This window comes from Chrysochloris asiatica, unplaced genomic scaffold (assembly GCF_000296735.1).
Source record: "Chrysochloris asiatica unplaced genomic scaffold, ChrAsi1.0 scaffold00057, whole genome shotgun sequence".
NCBI lineage: Eukaryota > Metazoa > Chordata > Mammalia > Afrosoricida > Chrysochloridae > Chrysochloris > Chrysochloris asiatica.
The window spans coordinates 11,387,288-11,413,758 of NW_006408575.1; the positions used below are offsets into that span (position 1 = coordinate 11,387,288).

Here is a 26,471-nt window from a genome sequence, read left to right on the forward strand (position 1 = left end):
TGAGGGGCAAAGAAAAGAAGAGAGATGCTGAGCCTTCCATCTCCTGCATCTGAGCTTCTTTGAATAATTCGGGTCCCAGAGAATGTTGGCTAAGTGACAACCATTGACTAAGGGCTGAGCTAAGCATCTTGGCACCAAGGTTTCAATCAACCCTCACAGAGACCCCATGAGACAGGTGCTGTCTCACCTCCATTCTGTAAGCAAGAAAACGGGGGCTCAGAGGCATCAAATATCCTCATTGTAGGTGGTTATAGTTCTGTTGTGTGGTGTTGAGTCAGTTCCAACTCATACAGACCTTGCATAGGTTTTCCAAGGAGAAACTGGTGGGTTTGAACCACCAACCTGTGGTTATAAGTGCAGTGCTCTTCCTCCACCACCATACCAGGACTCCAAGGTTGTAGTTCTAGTAGGTGACAAAACCAGAGTTTGAACTTGGGTTGGGTTGTCTGTCCCCAAGCAAGAACAATATCATAGAATTGCTGCCTATCTGATGTGACCCTTGGTCTCTTGTCTCCCAGTAGAGCACTGTAACCTCCTTCCTAACCTCCTCAGAACTGAAATCCCCTAAAAGTAAAATCCCCTGAATGGCCATGAATAATTGGAAAGGGGAGCTCTTCTGTAGGCCTCTCTCCAGAAATGGTCCATTCGGTAGGTTAGGAATCTCCAGTAAACTTGTCCACCTGATTGATCCAAGATGACCACCTATGGTTAGGGCAGACATGCTTTGATTTTTGTTTATTTGTTTTGGTTTTGCATGGGTGTTTTTTATACACATCCCAGATGCACTGGCACTGGTGGCCGTTAGAACAGACACACTTGGGGATACACTTCCCATGGGTACCATTCTTGAAGCTTTCTTGCCCATGTCCCACAGTTGGAAATACATTGGACTTCTCAATCTAAGAGATAAATGCACACAGTCATGAAGTATGACAACAAAACATTTCCTGAAGCTGTGCTTTATCACCTGAAATGTACCTTGAAATTGTATATTCCTTTTTTGTTTCATTACAAAACACACATGCACACAACAAACTTGATTTCACTTCCCTCCTATGTATTGTGACTTGGAATTTTTTAAAAAGGCAAAAGGTGCCGATTTTTCTCCTGGGAGGGAAACATGCTGTAACTTGATGATGCTTAAATGCTAGACAACTGTCAGCTTGCTCTAATCCTACCAGGCTCCCCATTCCAAGTTCTGAACTTGACTCCTGGCCTAGCCAGTCAGCCAGCCCAGTCCACTTGTTGCCCTTCAAGGTCAATTGTCTCAGGCAGCTCACTGGCACCCCTGGCTGCAGGAAGGGCTTTCTGATAAGAGGAACTTTGAAAGAGCAAACTGAAGTTTGAATTCTGTCAATAGGCTGAGCAGAGAGTGAATTTCATAAAATCAGTTTCTCCCAGGCTTGGAAGGGACTGGCCTCGCCTAGCCCTCCTGCAGGGTGGTAGTTGTACCTCTGTTTACACATCTCTAGTCAGGGGAAATCAGTACTTCCTAGGACAGTTCATTCCCTTCTCCTTAGTTCTGACTATCGGAAAACTTGAACAGAACCATCTTAAGAAGAGTTTTTGTTAAAAGCTGTTGCGTCTGTTCCAACTCATAGAGACCTAGTATAGGGTTTCCAAGGATCAGCTGGTGAGTTTGAACCACTGAACTTTCAATCCTGCACTTATCTATAGCACCACACCAGGACTCCTTACTTTACACAGAGGGTCATCTGTTAATGGACTTAAGCCAGGGGGTGCCAGTGAGCCAACAGGGCAGGCAGTCTACCATATTGGATAAGTGTGCTGAGTTGACTGGAGTTAAGTTCAGGACTTGGAGTGGGAGCCTGCAGAGCCTATGCAGGAGTCCCTCCAGAGGAAATGAGTCTCTGTCCTAAGGATGCTGTTCATTAACAATCAGCTGTACTAAGAATTTTTCAAACATTGTGTCCAGTCCTCATAACCTATGAAACAGAGTGTCTTCTTGTGTCCATTTCATGGAGGAGAACACTGGGACTTGGAAACCTTATTTAAGTAGCTGACCCAGGTCCTCATTATGGGTGTCAGAACTGGAGTGGGAGCCCTATTTCATCTTGCTTCAAGCCTTCACTCTATTACCCCCTATGAATTTTCAAACTGGAATGTTCAGAGGAACCACCTGGCATACATATTAAAGTCAGACGCAGACCAGGGCCCTACACTTGGCTACCCCACCATCCTGCCTCCCCTAACGGCTATCTCTTGGCTTCTTCAGACCGCATTGCCCGGAACCGCAAGACTATCGTGTGCCCAATGATCGACGTGATTGACCATGATGACTTCCGGTATGAGACGCAGGCAGGGGATGCCATGCGGGGTGCCTTTGACTGGGAGATGTATTATAAGCGGATCCCAATTCCTCCAGAGCTGCAGAAAGCTGACCCCAGTGATCCATTTGAGTAAGTATATGCAATCCAACTCATCACAACATCCCAGTGGCTGAACCAATGACAGTCTGCTTCACACACACATACACAGAGAGAGCTCAGGATCACCACCTTCCTAGTGCAGAAGATCCAACTTCTGGCCTCACCTAGCAGCTAGTGTCCGGCATCTCATCCTGACCAGAGGCACAGCCCCTCTCAGCTTATCTCAGAACCTTAGTTCATAGACAACCCAGCGATTCACCTCCACTTTATCTACCTCTGCAGTTTCTCAGGGCTGCCATCCTGTACTGAATAGGATCACTGTTTCACTTCCACATTTCTCCTAAAGTCTGACTTGTTGTTAATTGCCATCAAGTCAGTTCTGACTTAGGGTGACCTCATGTGTGTAGAGTAAACTGCTCCACAGAGTTTTCAAGGCTGTGATCTTTCAGAAACAGATCACCAAGCTTATCTTCTAAAGAGCTTCTAGGTGGGTTTGAACTGCCAACCTTTCGACTGGGAGTCAAGCAGTTGGCCATTAGCACCTCCCAGGGGTTCTGTCAAGCCTGATACCCAGTTGTGATCATCATCATCATCACTCTTCACAGATAGTCTCCAAGTGCCGGGTACAGTGCTGAGAACATTATACCTCCAACAACTAGATGCACTAACAATCACCCATGTTTTCCAGATTGTGATGCTCAGTAACTTGTCCAAGTCACACAGCTATTAAGTGGCGAAGATCAAAATGCAAATACAGGTCTGACTCCAGAACCAGTTTTCCCATTGTACACTTAAACCCCTTAGAATTCTTAGGAAAATAACAACTTGTCCTCTAATGTAAGTCTGGGGATATGTGGACTGGACTCAAAGGTTTCCGAAATGTGACAATTGCAAGGGAACCTACGGATGATAGATTCCAACCCCTTCTCAGTTGAGGACACTCAGGCCTCAAAGAATCAGGTCACATAGTGAGTTTGTGGCTAAGCCAGAAATAGAGCAAAGCTCTTCTTTAGTACCCCAAGCTCTGAAAAGGCTTTTTTTTTTTTTTTTTTTTCTCAACATTCCTGCAGCTGTTGTCTGAGCCATCTATCCCATCTACCAAAGGTAGGGAAAGGAGCTTTGGATATAAAGCCAGAGTCCAGGCTTTCCTGTGTGTTAGTTTCTTATTGCTGCTATAACTAATTACCACACATTTTGTGGCTTAAATCAGCACAAATTTATTATCTTACACTTCTGGTGGTAAAAAGTCCAAAACCGGGTCTTGTTGTTAAGTGCCATCAAGTGGGTTCTGACTCATAGCGACCCTGTATAGGGTTTCCAAGGAGCAGCTGGTGGATTTGAAACAATGAAACCTTGTGGTTCGAAGTCTAGTGCTGATCCTCCAATGCCACACCAAAATCAAAGAGGTCGGTTCTAGTAGAGAATATGTTTCTTTGTTTTTCCACTCCTTGGTTTGTGGTCCCTTTCTTTATCTTAAAAACCAGCAATATCTTTAGATCTCTGTGTGTTGTGTCTCTCTGACCCTCTGCTTCTGTCATCACATCTCCCTCTTATAAGGACCTTTATGATTACAGTAGTTAACAGCAACAACAACATGATTACATAGGAGTTCCTGTTGTGGCACCGTAGGATAAACACTTGACTTCAAGGTCAGTTTGAAGTGCAAGTTTGGTGGTTCAAACTCACCAGCCACTCCTAGGAAACCCTATGAGGGTCACTATGAGTTAGAACAGACTTTATGATACTAACAACACAACAACAGCATGATTACATTGAACCCACCCAGATAGCACAGTGGTTATAAATCGGGCTGCTAATCTCACAGTCAACAGTTCGAAACTGCCAGCTGTCCCATGGGAGAAAGATAAGGCTTTAGGTTCCCATAAGGATTTACAGCATTGGAAACCCTATACAGGGTCGCTATGAGTCGGACTGACTCCATGGCACACTACCTCCACCACCACCCAGATAATCCTAGATAATCTTCCCATCTCAGAATCCTTAACTTAATCCCATCCACAACGCCCCTTTTATCATGTAAGGAAGCATTCACAGGTCCCAGGTTTTAGGACATGGACATCTTTGGGAGGGTCATCATTCTGTCTGCTACACCTGTCTAACTGTCTAATAACAGTTTGGCCCATAGTGAAGCCTAACTTCTCTGATCCTGGCCCTCTCTACCTGAAAAAGTTTGGCAGCTCACCCATCATCATGAGCAGAGTGCATACCCAGGGTTTCTAAGATGAGTCCCTAATGCCAAGGGCCCAAGAAACATCTCAGAAGTAAAAAGAGCTGGGCTTATCTGAGAAATGGTCAAAGGTTACTATTACCATCCCTTCCTAGACCAAAGATAAGGTTTAGAAAAGACCACATCATGCGTATTCCTCAAAGTCAACCCCCAGTCTACCGAAATTCTTAGACAGTCTTACTAATAACGTGAGTAATTGACATTTGGCCTGAGCTGGCAAAGCAATTTCAGCTGGCATTCTTGTACAGGATCCTCACAACAGTGTTCTCAGGAAGACTTAACTGTGTTTAACAGCTGTGCAGTTCAGAGAGGGAATGAGATTAGCCCCAAGATGCCATGGTAGCTGAGGCTGAGGTCAGAGAAGGCTGCTCCAGGAAATAGGATTTTCAGAGTAACTGAGGTGCAGTCAGAACCTTCCTTATTGTTTGGACTCTTGCCACAGCATGGGCCCAAATTTGAAACATACTTAAGGTCTTGGCCCATTGGTCCTCCACATGGTGCTATGAAGAGAAGGTAAGGATCGATCGGACTGCTAGTTAGAGCAGAGGCTCAGCTAATTTCATTTCCTTACCTGCATATTGAAGGGGTTTAGCCATAGAGCATTGGTTCTTTACCCCAGCTGCACGGGGCCACATCAGAAGCTTGTGAAAACAGACCAATTTTACCAGCATCTCAGGGTGAAGTCTGGGCATCAGTGGTTTTCAAAAGCTCCTCAGGTCATTCTGATGTGCAGCCAAGGTTGAGAACTATGCCTTCTGTCCACCCCTGGGTACTTTCTGAGGGACTCTATACTTTGTAACCTCTGATTCATTCCAGAATTTTGTCTTCTGTATTGTACTTGGACTAAACCCACTAAGGAAAACTGGATCCTTCTCCACACACTTGCCCAGAGCCCCAGCTGGTGGGTGGCTGCAGGCACAACATGGTGTAATGATGTTTGAAAGGCACCAGCTTTGATGGCAGACCCCAGCTTGAATTGCAGCTCATCCACTTGCTAACTGCATGCCCTTGAACAGATTAGGTAGCATTTCTGAATTTCAGATTTCTCTCTCTGAAAAGGAGCTAGTAATAGAGCTGTGTGAGTGCAGGAAATAACATTGGTAAAGTGAGTGGTACATCATACTAGACACTCAGAATTGTTGTTGGTATTGCTGAACACATCAGAAAATGGAGCAAGCTAGGAAGAGCCTCCCATTGGAGGCAAAGCCACCAGCATCCAAAATGCCTTCAGGCTAATATCCTATCAGTGCTGTGGCTCCTTGGCCCCTGCCTCTGCCTTCAGCCCAGGCTGGTTGTCATGTACAGTCATGGATCTGACTTCCCATGAAACACCAAGTCAGAAATGCACTCTGCCCCTCCAAGCAGCAGATTTATAGTTTCAATAGCAACAAAAACAAAAGAAGCAGAAGCCCACAACATTCAAGAGATAAAAGGGAACAAATACTATTATTGTTAAGTGCTGTCAAGTCGCTTCTGACTCATAGTGACCCTATACAGGATTTCCAAGGAGTGGCTGGTGGGTTTGAACCACTGACCTTGAGCTTAGCAGTCCAGTCCTTATCCTGCAATGCCACACCACAGCTTCTTATTTTCTGATAGTACCGGGTACTTTTAGAAGCACGCAGCAATGTAGAATACGTAGTGGATATGGATGGAGAAAAGGTTCAGAGAGATTTAAGCCCAGTGCCACAGGAACAGAATGCAGGCCACATGTGGAATTTTAATTTTCTTAATAGCTACATTACACATTGTAAAGAGAAGCAGGTGAAATTTGTTTTAACAATAGATGTTTTGTATCTAAACATCTAAAATATCATCTGCCATGTAGTCAACATTACAAAATTACTAATGAGACACTTTGTATTCTTTTCTTCACACTAAATCTTCAAAATCCAATATATATTTTATGTTGTTGTTGTTAGGTGTCATCTAGTTTGTACTGACTCATAGTGACCCTATGCACAGCAGAATAAAACACTGCCCAGTCCTGGTCTAACCTCACAATTGTTGCCACACTTGAGCCCATTGATGCTGCCACTTTGCCAGTCCATCTCGCTGGGGGTCTTCCTCTTTTTCTCTGACCCTCCACCTTACCAAACATGATATCCTTCTCCAGTGATTGGCCCCTCCTGACAATATGTCTGAAGTATGAGAGATGAAGTTTGGACATCCTGGCCTCCAAGGAGCACTCTGGCTGCACTTCTTCCAACACTCATCTGTCGATTCTTTTGGCAGCCCACGGCACTTTCAATATTCTCCTCCAACACCATAACTCAAAAGCATCAATTCTTCTACGGTCTTCCTTATTCACTGTCCAGCTTTCGCAAGCATATGAAGTTATTGAAATTGCTTGGGTCAGGTGCATCTTAGTCCTCAAGCTGACATTTTTGCTCGTCAACACTTTAAAAAGGTCTTGTGCAGCAGATTTGCGTAATGCAATATGCCGTTTGATTACTTGACTGCTGCTTCCATGAGTGTTGATAGTTGATCCAAGAAGAATGAAGTCCTTGACAACTTCAATCTTTTCTCCATTGATAGAATATTATTTATTGGTCCAGTGGTAACGATTTTTGTTTTCTTTACATTGAGATGCAATCTATACCGAAGGCTGTGCTCTTTGATCTTCATCAGATTCATCATCATATTTTATAGTCACAACATATCTCCACTGAGACTAGTCACATTTCAAGTGTTCTGTAGCCACATGTGGCCAGCAGATGCCACATTGGACAGCATGGGGCTAATCAGGGTCACATAGCAAGTTAAGGAGAGCTGAGTGAGGAGTTCCCAACTTCGGATCCCCTTTTCACTCTTGGTTCCCACCAGCTCTTTCCTGAGAGGAAGCAGGAATAGTATGGAGGTGAGGAGGGTGGGTAGTGGCGTTGATTGTAGATTCACATCCCAGCAGTGTTGCTTAGCAGCTGAGGATAACCTTGAGCAAGCTACTTAGCTGGGTATACCTCAGTTTCTACATCTATGAAATGGGGATGATAATTATGGAGCCTACCTCATGAGGGCATTGTGAAGAGTAAATTCATTTAATTCATACATTTTTTTACAGATAGCACGTAGACTGTTCAAGGGCCCCCTCCTGTGCTGTAATGTTTCCCAAGAGCTTGCTGATTTCCCAAGGCCAGGAGGGGAAATGGAGGCTGCTGCTGGAATGCTCTGGCTCTAGTGTGTGGAGTTTTCCAGGGTAGCCAGGTGAGGACAACACACATTGCCGGGATCAGGTACTGACCCCATGTGAGGCACCATGGGGACTTCAAGCAGGTAGTAGCATTGTGTCCCCCCTCTAGCCTAGTGCAATGGCATGCTGACTTCTTGTTCCCTGTGAACACTTCATAATTTATCATCTCTAAGCCCTTGCTCTGGTAGCGTAGTGGTTACAAGTTGGGCTGCCAACCTCAAAGTCAGCAGTTCGAAACTACCAGCAGTTACGCAGGAGAAAAATGCGGCTTTATCCATAAAGTTTTACAGCCTCGGAACCCTGTGCAGGGTCACTATGAGTCAGAACTGACTCCACAGCACACCACCACAACCACCACAAGCCCTTGTTATGATACCTTCCTGGGCACCTTCCTCTTTCTCCATTTTCTCTTGTCCAAACCCACCCAGGTCCTACCTTCTCCAGGCATCCTTCCTGGGCCCTAATACCACTCACTTGTACCCCAGCCCTCTCCCTTGTCCCCCACAGGTGGAAACAGACACTCACTCCTTTTGTGTTCTTGTAGTAGTCTGTACACTCAGCCTGAGCTTCTAGATTCTTCCATCCTGAGGTAGCTGCTCCACTCTCCTAGCACTCCCTGAAGGCCCAGTCCCACTCTGACTTACCGCAGTATTCTCCCAGCCTCTGCTTCACAACAGCCATATAAAACCTATTTCTTTTTATCATAGTTAAGTTTTTATTGTAAACTGAGTGATAGTTTACATGGGAGAATATCGGCTTTACACTGTTGTTTCATTGCAGTGATTACAATCTCCTTCACGCATCGTCATTCAGTGGTATTTGCTTCCATTCCCTTTGTTTTTTTGTTTTGTTTTGTTTAGGGGGGGTGTCCGCAGAAATACTCAGGAGTATATGATAATTTAAACAACCAAAGGGCACATTCTGCAAACCTTCCTCCTGGCCTCCAGCACTCAGTCCCTCTCTTTCCATGAGTCCAGAGTCCTCAGCTGCTCCCTCTCTCCATGTCCCCATCTCTGCCTCCATCTCTAGTGAGTCCCACATTCCGCTCGTGGGTCCCACATTCCACTCATGTTCTTCTCCCTTGATGGTCGTAGGGTCCTCTGTTTCTGAAAACCTTTTTCTTAAATAAATCAATGAAAGAATGAATGGAGTTTACTCTTAACTTCCAGTTTGACTAAGAGAACTGAGATGGCGGCTTCCACTGTAGACACACAGAAGACTGCACATCAATGCAGGGCTGAGTTAGAATCTCAAAGAAACTTGTAGAAAATACAGATTCCTAGGTTCCATCTCCCAGAGATTCAGCCTCAGTAGGTCTAGAGTGGTCGTTGTTGTTGTTACGTGCTGTTGAGTTGGTTCTGACCCATAGTGACCCTGTATAGGGTTTCTGAGGAGTGACTGGTGAACTTGAACCACCAACCTTGCAGTTCAAACGGCTTTGCAAACTGTATATATGTATCTCTGTAAGAGCTTCTACAACATAGACAGGCTCGGAAAGGCCTGATTGAGGCAATTTAACTAATGAGAGGACTAGAGAGAGATGATGGTGCAGCTGTAAGGCCTCGGGGAGGGGGAAAGTAATGTGATTTCATTTCGCAAATATTCTGAGGTGTTGACTGTGTGAAAAGAACTTTGGATTGGTTTAACTAAGATGTAGGGCTGATGAAGGGAAGTTGTAGGCCTGGGTCTTCACTCAGAGGGTCTTGAGTTTCCTGCCGGGCACTAGGCTGTGTGGAGGGAGGCGTCCAGAACACCATCCGGGTATGTCAGGAACCAGCAATCAGGATGTCCGCATCTTCACATCACATTTTTATTCCCTGGCAGGTCTCCTGTGATGGCCGGTGGACTGTTCGCTGTGGACCGGAAGTGGTTCTGGGAGCTGGGCGGGTACGACCCTGGCTTGGAGATCTGGGGAGGGGAGCAGTACGAAATCTCATTCAAGGTGAGCCCACTCTCTGGAAGTCCCTCTCCATGACACAGCCTCTTGGCACATGTCCTGGCAAGTTGCCTGTCTAGCATTCGTCTGAAGGATCAGGGGTCAGCAGCCACTCTGTTCCTTAGGTCATACAGTCAGGAACCAATAAGTCTATCTGTGTTGAGGTCAGGCATCCCTCAGACTGCCAAAGGCTATCTTAGCCACAGCTGAATCTGGTGTTTGCTTTAGGTCTCTTCTTGAGCAGCAGTGCTGGAGTACGACAGGTCTTCCTTCCAATAAAAATGGTGTGTCTCCAAGCAGTGCAAATGGATAGTGGCGCAGCTGCCCAACAGAAAGATTGGAAGTTCAAGTCCACTCAAGAGACACTGCTTCAGAAAGGCCTGATAATCTACATCTAAAAAAAAATCAGCCATTAAAAACCCTAGGGAGCACAGTTCTACTCTGCCAAACATGGGGTCACCCCACAGCAACCAGCACTGTCTTTGTGAGATGCCCAACAAACTAGCAGTGGTGAAGAGAAACTCAGAAAGTCAAACAAGATACTTAGACTCCAAGAATGGCCACCTTAGCCTCACAGATTCCAAATTGGTCTTTGTGAGTCCTAGTCACCCCTCTCAGGTTTTCCCTTTTGTGTCTGTCACCATTAGATTTGACATAGAGACGAGTGCATAAGAACTCAAGTTGTGAAGTCAGTAAGCCCTAGATTCAAGTCCCAGTTCCACCGTTCAGTAGCTGTGTGGGGTTGAAAAATCAGATTGCAAATCTGATCTTTTCTTCCCTCATCTGAAATAAGGGAACAATATTATATACCTAACAGAGCTATTATGAAGACTGAATGAGATAATGTCTAGAAAGTGCTTAGCATATAACCTGGGAACATAGCCAGCAATTGATAATTAGTAGAAATTGGTAGAAATGTAAAACATTCAGATAAGAAATATTTATTATAACCTGTATATGAAGGAGCCCTGGTGGCACTCGGCTTCAGCCTGTCATTGGTTCAGACCAACTAGCTGCTCCATGGGAGAAAGATGTGGCAGATGTAATCTTCTTCCAGAAAGATTATAGTCTTAGAAACGCTTTAGGACAATACTATACTGTCCTGTCAAGTCACCATGTGTTGGAATTGACTCAACAGCAATAAGGTAACAGAGTCAACCAGCCCATGTGCTATAGAAGCTTTCTGACAATGCTGGTAAAAGGGATGGATGTATTAGTGAACCACCCAAACTTCTGAGGTCACATTCTCCTCTTTGTTTGATTGTGGGGTGTCTTATTCTCAGGTGAAGAATAGAGGCTCAGTCCCTCTGAAAGGAGGGCTATCTTGTCCTATGCCCGTGGAGTCTGCCAGAGACCAATTCTAATAGCCCTGGTCCAGATGTGCCTAACTCCAAAGCTATATTCTGACCCACTATATTTTGTAGATCTTGGTAGGGATTGCTTGAAGGGAAAACTAATACAAGAAGATGACTACAATCTCTTACTCTTTCCTTCTTAGTTTTTGCCTCCTGCGGTTAGTGCCAATTTGCTTGGATATTCCACAGCGTCTCAGCAAAGTCAGAAATAGAAACTCTTCCAGCCAACTTAGACTCATTAGTAGAGGCTGCCCCAGTTCTTTGTCAGTATGTATTCTCAAGCTACATCTCAGAAAAAAAGTGGTTGATTAATGATGTCTGCCCTGGTGATATTATGTATGGTCATGTATTTGGTATCCCTAGCCCATGCAATCTGGTTTTGTAAATGTTATATCCTTGTGTTATTGCTTATTGTTATTGGTTATTAGTTTTTGATTATTGTGTTATTGGTGCTGTTGAGTCACTTTTGACTCATAGCAATCCTGTGTAGAACAGAATGACACCGTCCTCACAATTGTTGTTAGGTTTGGGTCCATTTCTGCAGCCACTGTCTCAGTCCATCTCGTATGGGTCTTCCTCTTTTCCACTGACCTTCTATTTTAACAACCACAATGTCCTTCTCCCCAACTGGTCCCTCCTGGTATCATTATGTTCAAAATATGTGAGACAAAGTCTCACCATCAGTGCTACCTTGAATTTACTGGATATGGCTTTTCTAGCCAATGTCCTCTTAATTCCCACCAACTGATTGGATGGGACCATGCAAATAGGGTATACATGACTGTAAAGCTGGGATTGGTTAGTTTTGCCATCCAGCTAGGTTTACAAGGAGCCATCTCAGAGCAGAAGATCCTAAGGCCATCAAGAAGGAAGAGCATGAGTGGAGTGTGAGATCCCTACTTAGAAGAGCAGTGACAGCAGAGGCAATGGCTTGGAGAGACAGAGCAGCTGTGGGCTCTAGGCTCATGGACTAGGGCAGATGCCAAGGGGCCACTGGCTGAGGAGCTGAAGACAAGAGCGAGGACTGTCTGCAGTACGGCAGAGAAGAGGATTTCCTGACTGGAGAACTGCTGCGTCCTGAGTTGTTTTGTGATCCTGAATTATACCGTGTTCACTTCCCTGATAAACCCCATAATCATGAGTATTGTTATGAGTTCTGTGTGGCCATTGCAATGGATTATCTAAGCCAGATGTAAAGCAGAGTATGCTGTGATGGAGGGATGGTTGGTATCAGAACAGCGTAAAGGTTGTAGGGTGGAAGTATGTCTGACCGCTGCTTCATAGGAATTTGGCTTGAGTTGATTTTGAGTTTGATTCTCTTCCCCCTTGGGAAGCCAGGGGAAGTCAGACATGGTTACCACATGGTTTTTGCACTATCTTTGCTAGTAAGGAGCATTCTGGCTATAGTTCTTCTGAGATAGATTTGCTTGCTCTTCTGGTAGTCCATGATAAATTTAATATTCGTCACCAACACCATAATTCAGATGCATCAATTCATCTTCAGTCTTCTTTATTTATTGTCCAGCTTTCACATGCATATGAGCAGATTGAAAATACTATGGCGAGGGTCAGGAGCCTTGGTATTTAAAGTCCTTGAAATGATGTCTTTGCTTTTTAACATCTTAATGAGGTTTTTCCTGAAGATTTGCCCAATACAGTACATCATTTGCTTTCTTGGCTGCTGCTTCTTCCAGTGGCACTGATTTTGGATCCAACTAAAATGGAACTTTTGATGGCATCAATCTTTTTTCATTTATCATGATGTTGTGAGAATTGTTGTTTTATGTTGAAGTGTAAACCTTACTAAAAGTTATAATCTTTGGTCTTCATCCGTAAGTGCTGCAAGTCCTCTTTGTGCTCAGCACGTAAGTGTGTATTATCTGCATGTGACAGGCTGTTAATGACTCTTTCTTCAATCCTGATTCTGTGCTGTTTTCTTCTTCATATCGTCCAGCTTCCAGGGTTATTTGCTTAGCACACAGATTGAATAAATACAATCTAAGTGTAAGTTATATAACCCTGACACATACCTTGCCTGATTTTAAGCCACCAGAGTCCTGGTGTGGCGTGCTGCAGGTTAATGCACTACACTGCAAGGTCAGTGGTTCAAGCTTACCAGCCACTCCTTAGAAATCCTATACAGGGTCGCTAAGAGTTGGAACCAACTCAACAGCACTTAACAACAACAGTCCCCTTGTCCTGTTCAAATGAATCCTTCTTGCTATATGTATAGGTTCCATGTCAACACAATTAAGTGTTCTGGAATTCCCATTCTTTGTAATGTTGTTCATAATCTGTTGGTGATCCACATAACCAAATGGCTTTGCATAATCTATAAAACACAGGTAAGCTGGTACTCTCTGCTTTTAACCAAGATCCATCTTGCTGAAGGGTACAATAAGATCACATGCAGGAATAAGAAGGGGTTTCAATTTCAGTTTCTCAATCTTGTCAATTAAGTAAACTTGATTTATGATGTTTTCTACCAAGTTTGTTTCAAGAAATGGGCACATCTGTGTTCTGAGGTCTCACCAGAATATAAATGTTAATAAGGGAAGGACTTTTGCATCTTTTATCCACTGCTATATCCCAAGTCCCTACAGAACTGTCTGGTACAGAGTAGACACTTAGAAAATATTTGTTGATTGTGAATACTCAGAGCAGGTGTGCCCTTGGCCAGTACTAGCCTCCAAGTTCCTAGCTGAATTCTTGGTCAAGAAGTCCCCCTTCAAAAGCTCTCTCTATGGAGAATAGTGAATGGAGAAAGATTTGCACAAAGGAATTTCTAAACCTAAAATGATTTCATTCTGTGTATTTCAAAGACGCATCTAATGATGCTCATCAGGCAATTACGGCAGAACAAATGACATTTTTCTCCTCACAGTTTATTTACAAAAGCCTTGGTAATGAAGCCATATTGAAGTCTCTCATCTGGGTGGGGGGGGCAGGAGGCTAGCTCCTGTTTCGTTTTGATCCAATTATGCCCTTCTTCTCAAAGGGAAATGACATGATGTAATGAGGAGACACCAAGGTCCAGGACAGAGACTTCCTCTCCTGACTTTCTCTCTCCTGGCTTTGAAAATGTGAGTTCCTTGAGCTGCTGACAATCCATCTATCTGCCCTTGCTTTGTCTTCCAGGCCCCATGGAAGGCCTGTCTGGTGCAGAGGGCAGGTGAGCCCATTCTTCTACTGGCTGCTTTACCCAGAAAGACACAGGTTGCATTTCATCCAGAGCAGGACACTTATGATAGGCCAAGTTCCTTCTGATTAATCTCTGCTAAGATCCCTGGTCTTTTTGGTAACAGAGAAAGGAGATTGATCTGAAAGGTGTGAGCGTATTTTCAGAAATTAAGATAAATTGGTACATGCTGTCAGGACTGATGAATTAATAATGAGGCTCCAGTTTCAGACCAGGTCATCCATCCTGATGAGAGAAACCCAAAAAGAGAGATTCCAAAGGCTCTGAAATGTCTAGAAAGCTTTCCTTCCTTCTTCTAATCACCCCACACACAGACACACACATACACTCTCTTATCTTGTTGTAGTTAAGTGCTGTTAAGGTGGTTCTGACTAATAGTGACCAATGATCACAGTCTGGTATAGATTGCATTTCAGTGTAACGAAAACAAAAATCCTCACAACTGGACCAATAAATAACAACATCAAGTTAAATGGAGAAAAGACATCATTTCGCTCGGATCAACCATCAACACTTAAGGCGGCAGCAGTCAAGAAATCAAATGACGTATTGCATTAGGCAAATCTTCTGCACAAGACCTCTTTAAAGTGTTGTAGAGCAAAGATGTCAGTTTGAGGACTAATGTGTGCCTGACCCAAACCATGGTATTTTCAATAGCTCCATATGCATGTGAAAGTTGGACAGTGAGTAAGGGAGACTGTAGAAGAATTGAAAGAGAATATTAAAAGTACCATGGACTGCCAGAAGACCCAACAAATCTGTGTTGGAAGAAGTACAGTGATCCTTAGAAGCCAGGATGGCCAGACTTCGTCTCTCATACTTTGAACATATTATCAGGAAGAGGGTCAGTCCCTGGAGAAGGACATTATGCTTGATAAAGTGGAGGGTTAATGAAAAAGAGAAATACCCCAACGAGATGGATTGCCTCAGTGGCTGCTACAATGGGCTCAAACATAACAATTGTGAGATTGGCACATGACCAGGCAGTGATTCATTCTGTTGTGAATAAGGTCATTATGAATTGCGACATATTTAATAACACCTAACAGCAACATAGGACCCCCAGGAGTGATTGGTGGGTTTGAACTGCCGATCTTTAGGTCAATAGTCCAGTGCTTATCCTACAACGTCACACTAGGACTCTCTCAGCTGTTGTTGTTGTTAGGTGCCACTGAGTCCATTCCATCTCAGCAATTCTGTGTTCTACAGAACAAAATACTCTCCAGTACTTAACCATTCTCACAATTGTTACACTTGAGCCCATTGCTGCTGCCACTGCCAATCCATCCCATTGGGGATCTTCCTCTTTTTCACTGACCTTCCACTTTACTAAGTATAATCCTTCTCCATGGATTGGTCTCTCCTGATAATATATCCAAAGTATGAGAGATGAAGTCTGGCCATCCTGGCTTCTAAGCGTTTTAGCTGTACTTATTCCAACACAGATTTGTTCGTTCTTATGGCAATCCATAGGTCATTCAATATTGTCTTCCAACACCATAACTCAAATGTACAATTCTACAGTTTTCCTTATTCATTGTCCAACTTTCACATTCATATGATACAATTTAAAAGACCATATTCTTTGCTCTTGAATACTTGAAAGAGGTCTTATGCCTAATGCAATACTTCATCTGATTTTTTGTCTGCTGCTTCCTTGAGTGTTGATTGTGGATCCAGGCAAAATGAAGTCTTTGAAAACTTCAGTCTTTTCTCCATGTATCATGATGTTATGTAATGGTCCACTTGTGAGGATCTTGTTTTCTTTACATTGAGGCACAAACCATACTGAGGACTGTAGTCTTTGATCTTCTTCAGTAAGTATTTTCAGTCCTCCTTCCTTTTCAGCAAGTAAGATTGTATACTTGCATATCAAAGGTTGTTAATGAATCTTCCTCCAACTCTGATGCCAAGTTCTTCTTCATATAATCCAACTTCTCCTGTTATTTGCTCAGCTTGCAGATCAAGTAAGTATGATAAAAGAATACAGCCTTGGCACATACCTTTTCTAATTTTAAACCATTCAATATCCCCTCGTACTGTTCGAACAATTGCCTCTTGGTCTATGTACAGTTTCCTCATGTGCACAATTAAGTGTTCTGGAATACCCATTCTTGGCAGTGTTATCCATAGTTTGTCATGATCCACACAGTCTAACGCCTTTGCATAGACAATGAAGTGTAAATAAACATTTTTCTGGGATTCTCTGCTTTTAGCCAAGATCCATCTGCTATCAATAATGCTGTCTCTAGTTTCACGTCCTCTTCTGAATCCAACTTGAGTTTCTGGCAGTTCCCTGCTCCCATTTTTTTAATTATCTGCAGCAAAATTTTACTTGCATGTGATATTAATGATATCATTTGATGATTTACACATTCCATTGAGTCATCGCTCTTTGGAATGGGCACAAATATGGATCTCTTACAATCAGTTGGCCAGGTAGTTGTCTTCCAAATTCCTTGGCACAGATGAGTGAGTGACTCTGGTACTGATCAGTTTGTTGAAAGATTTCAGTTTGTATTCTATCAATTCCCAGTACCTAGTGTTTTGCTAATGCCTTCAGTCATTAGTGTCGAATTCATCAAATCTTGTCTTCAGATGGTCTCTAAATATATGTAGTGTATGTTCAAGGTCATGTTTTGGCTCTCATGGACTTGTTTGAATTTTCTTCATCTTCAGCTTGAACTTGCATATTTGCAATTGATGGTCTGTTCCACAATCTGTCCCTGGTCTTGTTTTGGCTGCTGATATGGAGTTTTTCCACTGTCTCTTCCCACAGATGTAGTCAGTTTGATTCCTGTGTATTCCATCTGGTGAGGTCCAGGTGTATCGTCATCTTTTATGTCTTTTAAAAGACACAGTCTTACTATCTAAGTTTTCTCACTGAGAAGCTGGAATCTTCCAGTTGTGTGGGTTGAATCAATCCCTGATTTCCCAATCTGGCATACTAGTAGCTGCCTTCATGAGCTGATCCCTGCTCTTCATTCCATTTTCCTTTTGTCCCCTTACCCAATGCTTCAGTCTAAACTTTTGGCTTTAACTGACCAAAACCCTTGTCACTCTGATTAACAACAATAACAACAAGCAGGACTGATTGGCCCACACAAATGAAAGTCCAGTTTGGTCATGGAGGCCTGCTAAGTCCACCCTCTTACCTGGGCTTGGCCTCTCTCACTCCCTTGCCTCTGCTTTCACCTGGGTTGGCTTTTCTTTCAGGCATGCTCTCCTGTGGAAATCCCCAACACCTTTCCCATCATTCCTTAGAAGTCCCAAACTGAGTCTCCTTGGACTATCAATCCCTTGCCCATCCCTGAGTGGTGTTCTCATTGTCCAGGTTGCAGTCACATGCCAACGCTGGAGGAGCCAGGACAATAAGGGTACCTGGTTCCCCAAAGGCTGTGCCCAAAAGGAAGGATGGATGTGGGTGGGAAACCACAGCTTTCCACCTCACCCAACCAACTAGGTCTGCTCACAGACCTCAGCCCTGTACCAGGCCCTCTCTGGAGGTGCACACTGTTCACTCTTCCTGAAATTCCTCGCCTTAGTCTGGGCAACCCAAGCTCACCCTTCTGCTCTGTGATCATATACAAAGGGGCTTCAGAAAGTTTTTGGAAAAATTCCATAATCTTTTCACTCTGATTTTCCACAAACTTTTTGAAACCCCCTGATAAATATCCTCCTTAGTGTCTTGCTTGAGCTCCCTGTGCTAATTAGGCACAGGCCCAACCTTGCACACATGGTGTCACCAGCTCCCTCAGGGCTCTTTACACCAATGTGACAAGACCCAGGGATCTGCCTGCCTTTTACAAGGGACTCTGAGGTCCCTGGAGGCAGGGATTGAGTCTTGTCTACCTCCAGGCCCCCAGCACCTAGCATATAAGAGGTGTTTTAAATAAGTTAGTGGCCTCAGTGCTACCTTTCCCCTGCTTGCTGTTACCATTCTAGGTGATGAGGTATGCTGGAAAAGTCCTCAGCCAGAAGACAGGGCCCTGACTTGTCATCTCTGCTCCCTACCCATTTGCGACTCAGGACCAATTGCTTGACCTCATTGGCCCTCAATCCCAGGTCAGGTGGTACTGATAAGAGATTTCCTTCCAACCTCACAAGAGGGGATCGAATAAGCTGCTGTGGAGAAAACCCTCTACCTGACACAGATATGAGGGGCTTTCTGAATTTGCAGTGATGATAGCAGGAGGAGCTGCACAGTGCCCGCAAAAAGCCATAGTCAAAGTAGGTGCCACTGTAAGACATGCAAAGAAGTGTTCATGCAGATGGGGGCAAGAAGCATGAGGGCTCTGGGAAATGCAGTGGAGATACCTTTTGTGAATAGTAATTTAGCAAAATTTGTTACATTTTAAAGCAAGCATATTTTTTGACCCTGAAATTCCATGCCCAAAAGTTTATCCAAGAAAGACATAGATGCGCAAATAGGTAGGTAGGAGCTATTGCTTGAAGAATGATTTGTAATAGAAAACTAAAAATGACCCAGATTATATCCTTGGGAGTAAGTAAATTAGGTCACATCTAAACAATATGTTAAAAATATAAAGAAGTTGTTGTTAAGGACCATTGAGTTAGTTCTAACTCATAGTGATCCTATATAATAGAGTTTCTGAGGAATGGCTGGTGGGTTTTTTTAAATAGTGAATGCTTTAAGCATTCACAGTTTAAGCAGTGAATGCCTGTCCTACAGTGTCCTGCCAGGACTCCTCAAAGAAGTTGCTGTTGTTAAGTGTCGTCAAGTCAGTTCTTACTCAGAGCAATCCTCTGTAGGGTTTCTGAGGAGTGGCTGGTGAATTTGAATCTCAGACCTTGAAGTTCAGATCAACATTGCGGTCCAGTGCATTATCCCACAGTGCCATACCAGAACTCCTAAAAGAAGTTAGGTGCCTTCAAAATTAAGTAAAAAAAAAATAATAATAAGTGCAGAATTACTCATTACTGTTGTTGTTAAGTGCCATTAAGTTGGTTCCAACTCTGTATAGGGTTTCTGAGAAGCAACTAGTGGTTATAAACTGCTGACCTTGTGGTTCATACAGCTCCAAACCAGGAGTCCTAAAAGATTTACGGCCTTGGGAATCCTATTAAGTGTAGTGGTGTAGGTTCCAACTCATAGCCACCCTGTATAGTTAGTTTCCAAGGAGAAGCTGGTGAGTTTGAACCACCGGCCTTGTAGTTCACAGTCCACTGCTTATCCATAGCACCACACCAGGACTATAGCTACTATAGCCCTGATTTTTTTTTTCCAGTAGCTAAACATTCAGAAGTAGCCTACCTCTTTTTCTTCCTAGTCCGCCTATTCTGGATGCTCAGCTGAAACCTGTCCACCATGGGTGTACCCTGCTGGCATTTAAATACTAACAGCATAGCTTCCAGCATCACAGCAATATGCAAGCCTCCATAGTATGACAAACTGACAGACAAGTGTTGTGCTTTAAAATGTCCAAAAGCAAAGATGTCAGTTTGAAGACTAAGGTGCACCTGGCCCAAGCCATGGTATTTGCAATAACTTCATATGCATGCGCAACTTGGACAATAAGTAAGGAAGAGCACAGATGCATTAGAGTTATGGTGTTGAAGAAGAACATTAAAAGTACCGTGGAGTGCCAGAAGAACAAACAAACATGTGTTGCAATAAGTACAGCCAAAATGTTCCTTAGTAGCCAGGATAGTGAGACTTTGTCTCTCATTGAATGTATTATCAGGAGGGACCAGTCCCTGGTAAAATGGAGGGGCAGAGAAAAATGAAAAGACCCAACAAGATGGATTGGCAGAGTGGCAGCAGCAATGGGCCCAAGTACAGCAACAGTTGTGAGAAAGGCACAGGACCAGGCAGTGTTTCTGTCTGTTGTACATAAGGGCACTATGAGTTGAAACCACCTCAAAAGCACCAAACAACAACAGAATGCTGATGGCACAGTGGGCTGAGCATTGGACTACAAATCAAAAGGTCAGTGATTCAAGCCCACCAGTCACACTGTAGGAGAAAGATGAGGCATCTGCAGGTAGGTGCAAACCTCCAAAATCTCAGCTAGCAGCTGAGTGTGTTAAGTATTCACACCACCCAGTGGGTCTTAAAGTGCTAAATAGGTTATATTCTTCTAACTTTGAACATATTTTCAGGAGGATTCTGTCCCTGGTGAAGGACATCATGCTTGGTAAAATAGAGCAAAAAAAGGAAGATAAGATGGATTCACACAGCAGCTTCAACAGTGGGCTCACACACAGGAATGATTGTGAGGATGATGCAGGACCAGACAGTGTTTTGTTTTGTTGTGGGTCACTGTTAGTCTCAGCCGACTCAACAACACCTAACAAGATCTCATTTTTAGTTATTAAAAATATGATGAATATGAAGAGAAAATGTGGTCTCTGTTAAACCAGCTGCCATTCATTGAGTGAGCCTCACACTTAGTAATGTGGCTTGTCACTGTACACACACTCTGTCATTTAATCCACCTAGTAATACTCTCCATTTCCTCATGTAGATGAGGAGACTTGCAAGTTAAATCACTCCTGCAAAGCCACACTGCTGGAACAGGAATGCAACCCTGATGTCTTCCTCTCAGGCCTGTGCTCTGACTCCTGAGGCCCAGAAGTCTTCTTGTTGATGTTGGCTGGGGTAGCTTTCTGCCCCAGAGTTTCTGTAACATTGCATTTATATAAGAATGTGTTACTTTTATAATTGGAGCCCCAGGGTGGTGCAAACAGTTAACACTCAGCTGCTAACTGCGAAGTTGGATACTTCCTAAAGTACCTTGGGAGAAATCTGAGGATCTACTTATAAGAAATCACATTGAAAACCCTAGGGAACACAGGTCTGCTCCAACATACATGAGCTCAACATGAGTCCAAATCAACTAGCACTGATAGTTTTGTAATCAGAGAAAAAAAAATTATGACTTTTCTTTTTTAAATAAGAGAAAAGGTTGGTTTTAAGCGTTCTCAGCTAACCTGCCTCCCCACTTTGAAAGTTGAGGATGAAATGCCTCACAGATAAAGTCTAAAGAGAAGTGGATCCATGAAGATGGGTCAGACTGAATCCCACTGCTCCTGGAGAGATGGAGATTAGGCTGACATTAGTCACCAGCCGGGCAGGCATGCAGACAGTGATGTGGAGCCAAGAGAGGAAGCAGGAGAGGGATACCATTCCCTATGGGAGCAGGGAGGTCACTCTGATATGGTTCCTTGAGAGACTGACCCAGTGTTACATTGCCTTGGCCTGAGGAAAAAATAAAAAGCTATCAGATTTCCCATCCATGAAACTCACAGCATCATCAGGAGGGTTGAGTAAAAGATCCACTGCCACCAAGTCGATTCCAACTCATCGTGACCCTCCAAGACACAGTAGAACCACTCCTTAGGATTTCTGAGACTGTAAATCTTTAAGAGAGCACACTGATTCATTCCTTTTCTGAGGAGTGGCTGGTGGGTTTGAACCACTGACCTTGTGGTTAGCAGCCTAGCGCTTAATTCACTGCATCATCAGGGGCTACTGTTGGGTAAAATCATGTATATGAAAAGAGTGTGGGATGTATCCCAGAAACTGACCAATGGTAATGACACTTGATGCCTGGAGAGGTTAAGTGACTATCAGGGCCCTTCAGCTAGAAAGTGACAATGCCCAGGCTGAATCCCAGATGTCCTGACTCCAAGCACAGTACTAATCTCAGCTTACTTGATGGGTGAAGAGGAGTAGGGAGGGACTCTGGGGGGCAACAGCAGACCCGCTCTAAAGAGAGGCCATTGTTACAGAAAGGGCTTGGAAATCAGAACCAGCCTCTAGGGGGTAAGTTGCCACAAAGGCAGATACAGTGATTTCCAAGGCCCACACGAATGTCAGAGAATGATTGGGTACCAGTATCAAGGCCATGCATGGTGGTACATTTTCTCATCCCTGTTCCAGTGGCAGAGGAACTGCTGGGAGCCTGACGCTAGCCTCTCCCTTCCTGAGTTATCCAAGGATCCTGGGAACGTGTTCTGCTGCAAGCAGAATTTTCCACCCTGGCCACACAGGCCCAGCCGATCCAAGAGCATCTGCCAGGAACAGAGAAGGCTTTATGCTTGTAACTCTTGGCAAACCATTTGAAATTCTGTGAGTGTCTCTGTCCAGGGAGCTAGCCTGAAAGCAGGAGCCCGCCTCTGCCGTTTGTCTCCAGAAAGACGCCTGAGACTCCAGGGTCACCTGTCCACACCTCACTCCCTAACCAGCCCACACCCGTCTTTTGTCTCTTCATGTGTTGCTTCTTTCATCCTTAAATATGGGTATGGGTATAACTTCTTCCAAGTTCGATTTTAAGAACTAAAAATGGAATAATGTGTTTATTTGACCTGGAGCCAGACAAAAAGGCACCCAGAAATGTAGCTGTTAGGATCTTAGCCTTCATATTAAATAAGGAGGCAGAGCAAGCAGTACAGGAATTTCTGAATCAAACTGTATGACCTAGTGCAAGCTTGATCAGCTAGGCGCTGTATCACCTTGGGAGAGTGACTTACCCCTCCAGCCCAAGCTCCTTCATCTGTATAATGAAGATAGACAGTGTCATCATTCACAGAGTACTTATGTAGAAATTAAATAAAATATGGTAAAAACTTAGCTCAGTGCCTGGGATGTAATAAGTGCTTAATAAATGGTAGCTGTGAATGCCAGCCAGGAGCACAGTGGCTCTGTAGGATGAGCGCTGGACTTTGTTGTTATTAAGTGCCGTCAAGTCGTTTCTGACCCATAGGGTTTCTGAGGCTGTAAATCTTTACGGGAGCAGAAAGCCTCATCTTTCTCCTATGGAACGCTGGTAGTTTCGAACTGCTGACCTTAAGGTTCACAGCCCGATTTGTAACCACTGTGCTACCAGAGCTACAAACCACAAGATCAGTGGTTTGAGCCCAAGAGCTCTTCTCCAGGAGAAAGATGAGGCTCTCTGCTCCTGCAAAGATTTACAGCCTTGGAAACCTATACAGGGTCCCCTGTGAGTCAGAATCGACTTGATAGTACTTAATAGTAATAACGTGAATGCCTGTGTCCTTGTGGTTGGTTGTTGTGATCAGGCTGTGGTTGTAGGAAGACAGAAATGGAGAAAGCATTGAGACAGAGGTGATCAAAGGCCTTGATGCAGAGCCCAGCTCTGGAACCTGCTCTCAGTGGGACATTGGACAGCTTCACCTGCCCTTCCTGCTGCTCTTTCATTTCCTCATGTAGAAAGAGCTACTAATAATCACAAACTTGGAGACCCAGTGTGAACTGGCAGGAAATATTCACCTGAGAACAGGTGGCACTATTCCAGTATGCAGTGGTTCTGAAAGCATGGCCCCAGACCTGCATCAGCATCCTCTGGGCACTTGGTTGGCATGCACATTTCTCAGGCCTCACTCACACAGAGGGAGCCAGACACTCTGGGGGTGGGGCCAGCAGCCTGTGTTTTAACAAGGCATTCAGATGGTTGGGATGCTTGCTAGAGTTTGAAAATCACTGTTGTGATGAATAGGTGGGGTCTTATACAGAGAATGCTCCAGCTTATTTGTGAAAGGACAGAGGAAACGAGTAGGTTTGGTTGGCAGGTTGGTTGACCAGTGAATTCCCATACCTTTACCCAGTACCTTTCAAGTATCACAGGGATCTACCCTGGCTGCCAGCTTCTGTCCCACTTTTCCCAACACGTTGTTAGAGCAAAGGTTTGACCAATGAATGACCAGTTAACATGTGAGTGAATAAATGAAGGGATGTGTTAGGTCACACTTCTGTGTATGAGGATTCAAAAAGATCGTGGAAAAATTCATTCCATTTTTCCACAAACTTTTCGAAGCTCCCTCATGTTGGTAGCAGTCCTCATGGAAGGGAAGTAAGAGGCAGGAGCAACAGGTGGCAGATCACTTTGATTGATTACAAGCCAAAGGTGACCCCTTTCTTGTTTACATAACTTAAATGCTAATAGGATCAGACTCTAAGGAGATTAAACAAAGAAGGCCTGTCCTTCCTAAAGGTCTTGGACCAGGTTGGTTCTGGGGATCCCAAGCCTGGATTCCATTACGAGTTTTGCTTTCTGTGAGCTAAGGTGACCCTTGAGATACTTGATTTCAGTACGCCTCAGTTTCCTCACTGAAAAAGTAAAAATAAATAAACTTTATTGCGACTCAAATGAAAGTTTATAATGTAGATCATTAGTTTTACATTCAACAAAACATACACTTGGTTTCATTTCAATAATTGCAATCCCCTCTATGTAAGATCAATTATCCCACTTCCTCCTTGTGATTCTTGTCTCTATTTCACCTTCTATCCCATCCCTTCTGAACTTTGTCCTTAGGTAAATGCTGTCCTTTTGATCTTGAATTATAAAATAGACCAGACTAACTGGAATCCAGGCTTGAGATCCCCAGAACCAAACTGGTTTAAGACCTTGTTTAATCTCTTTAGAGCTCAATCCTGACCCTATCATGGCTTTCCTCAGAGATTCTGATTAGCACTTGAGTTACATGCACAAGAAAGGAGTTAGTCACTTTTGGCTTGCAATCAAAGTGTGGCTCTATAGGATAAGCACTGGACTGGACTACAAGAGCAGTTTGAACTGCAAGGTCGGAGGTTCAAACTCACAGCTGCTCCTCGGAAACCCTATACAGGGTCACTATGAGTCAGAACCAGCTTGGCAGCATTTAACAACTACAACATACCTTACTAGTGTTGTTGTCCCCCTATATGCCTGTGTACTGCTTGGCTGAAAATTGAACCATGAGGGTGAGTTCAATCCAGGCCTGTAAAGTGGCTGAGAGCCATTGTCTCAGGTTCCTCCAGTCTCTTTCTGACCAGTAAGCCTCGTGTTTTATATAATTTAGAGTTTTGTCCCACTCTATCAAGGGTTTTCCTCACTATTGTGAGATTACTGTATTTCCCAAACATAAGTCAAAACCTCATGCAAACCAGCCATCCTTTCTCTCTTAAGGATATTGTTGAAATAGTCAAAGATTTTAATTTATAAATCTAAATTAAGACACATGCTTTAAACCACGTTATACTTTAAATGTAATAATTTGGGAATACTTTTTCTTTCTTTTTTTTAAATTGTGTTTTGAGTGAAAGTTGGCAAAGTAAATTAGTTTTCCATTTAATAATTGATACACATTTTGCTTCATAACACTAGTTGCATGTCCCTCAATGTAATGATACCCTTCCACTTCCCTGGGTTCCCAGTTTCCATTAATCCTTCTCTCCTGCCTTCCAAGTTTGGGGTTTTGGCAAATGGTTTCATATGGTCAATTATTGTAAGGAGTTCACTTTATAAGCCTGTTTGGATGCTACAAGGTAATTCCTGGGGTTGGGTTCAGTTCCAAGTTTGAAGACTATTTCAATGCCATGGTCCACCCATCGCTATCAGACCCGGTAGTCTGGTCTATTTTATTATTTTGAATTTTGTTCTACAGTTTTCTCTCATTCTGCCCAGAACCATCTGTGGACCCTTTTAGAGTGATCAGTAGTGGATCCAGGTACCATCTAGCTCTTCTGGTCTCAGGGTAGGGGAGGCTGTGATTCACATGCTCTGTTAATCCTTTGGATGTGTTGTTTCCTTGCGTCTTTGATTTTTCATTCACTCTTCTTTCCCCTGGAGAAGAAGAGACCCATATTTGCATCTTAGATGGCCACTTGCAAAAATATGGTACCAACCTTCTCTCCCACGACACTCTCTACTTCACATCTGGATAATCTATGCAATGGGCATACCGAACTTAGAGACAATACTCACAGTTATGAAGTCTATTAGGGGACTTAATAAACCCCCTAATAATAGTACAGGATCAGCAAGTACTCAGGACCCAGTTGTTCCAGTCAGCTGCTGATAAATGCCCACATAACACACTATTCCATCATAAGCCTCGACCTGAAGGCACATGGCTTTAGTTCCACCGGTCAGCAAACCTAGCTCCCCCACTTAAATGCCTCAAGGCACTCCGCTCTACAAGCAAGCTCTATAAGCAAGCTTCCTGCCCAAAGTCACTCGATTTTCCTGGCTTCCAATGTCTTGTGCTCTGATTCTTGGTTCTGCTGCTGCTGCACCTTTGCCCTCCCCCTGTGTCACAGCTTTCTATTCTTGGGTTGAGGAGGTTTGATGTGCAGGGATCGCAGTGTCCAAAGGACAAGTTCCACTCCCAGTTCTTCTTCTTTGA

The 26,471-nt window shown here is 43.8% G+C and overlaps 1 protein-coding gene across 2 annotated transcripts in view; it reads left to right on the forward strand.

The window, feature by feature from the left end:
- Nucleotides 1–26,471, forward strand: part of GALNT10 (UDP-N-acetyl-alpha-D-galactosamine:polypeptide N-acetylgalactosaminyltransferase 10 (GalNAc-T10)) — a 323,413-nt gene that overhangs the window by 267,310 nt on the left and 29,632 nt on the right. For both annotated transcript variants that reach the window (XM_006863909.1, XM_006863910.1), the window contains 2 exons: nt 2,237–2,420; nt 9,653–9,770. In XM_006863909.1, coding sequence (XP_006863971.1) covers nt 2,237–2,420; nt 9,653–9,770 — 302 coding nt within the window. The remainder of the gene's footprint in view (nt 1–2,236; nt 2,421–9,652; nt 9,771–26,471) is intronic.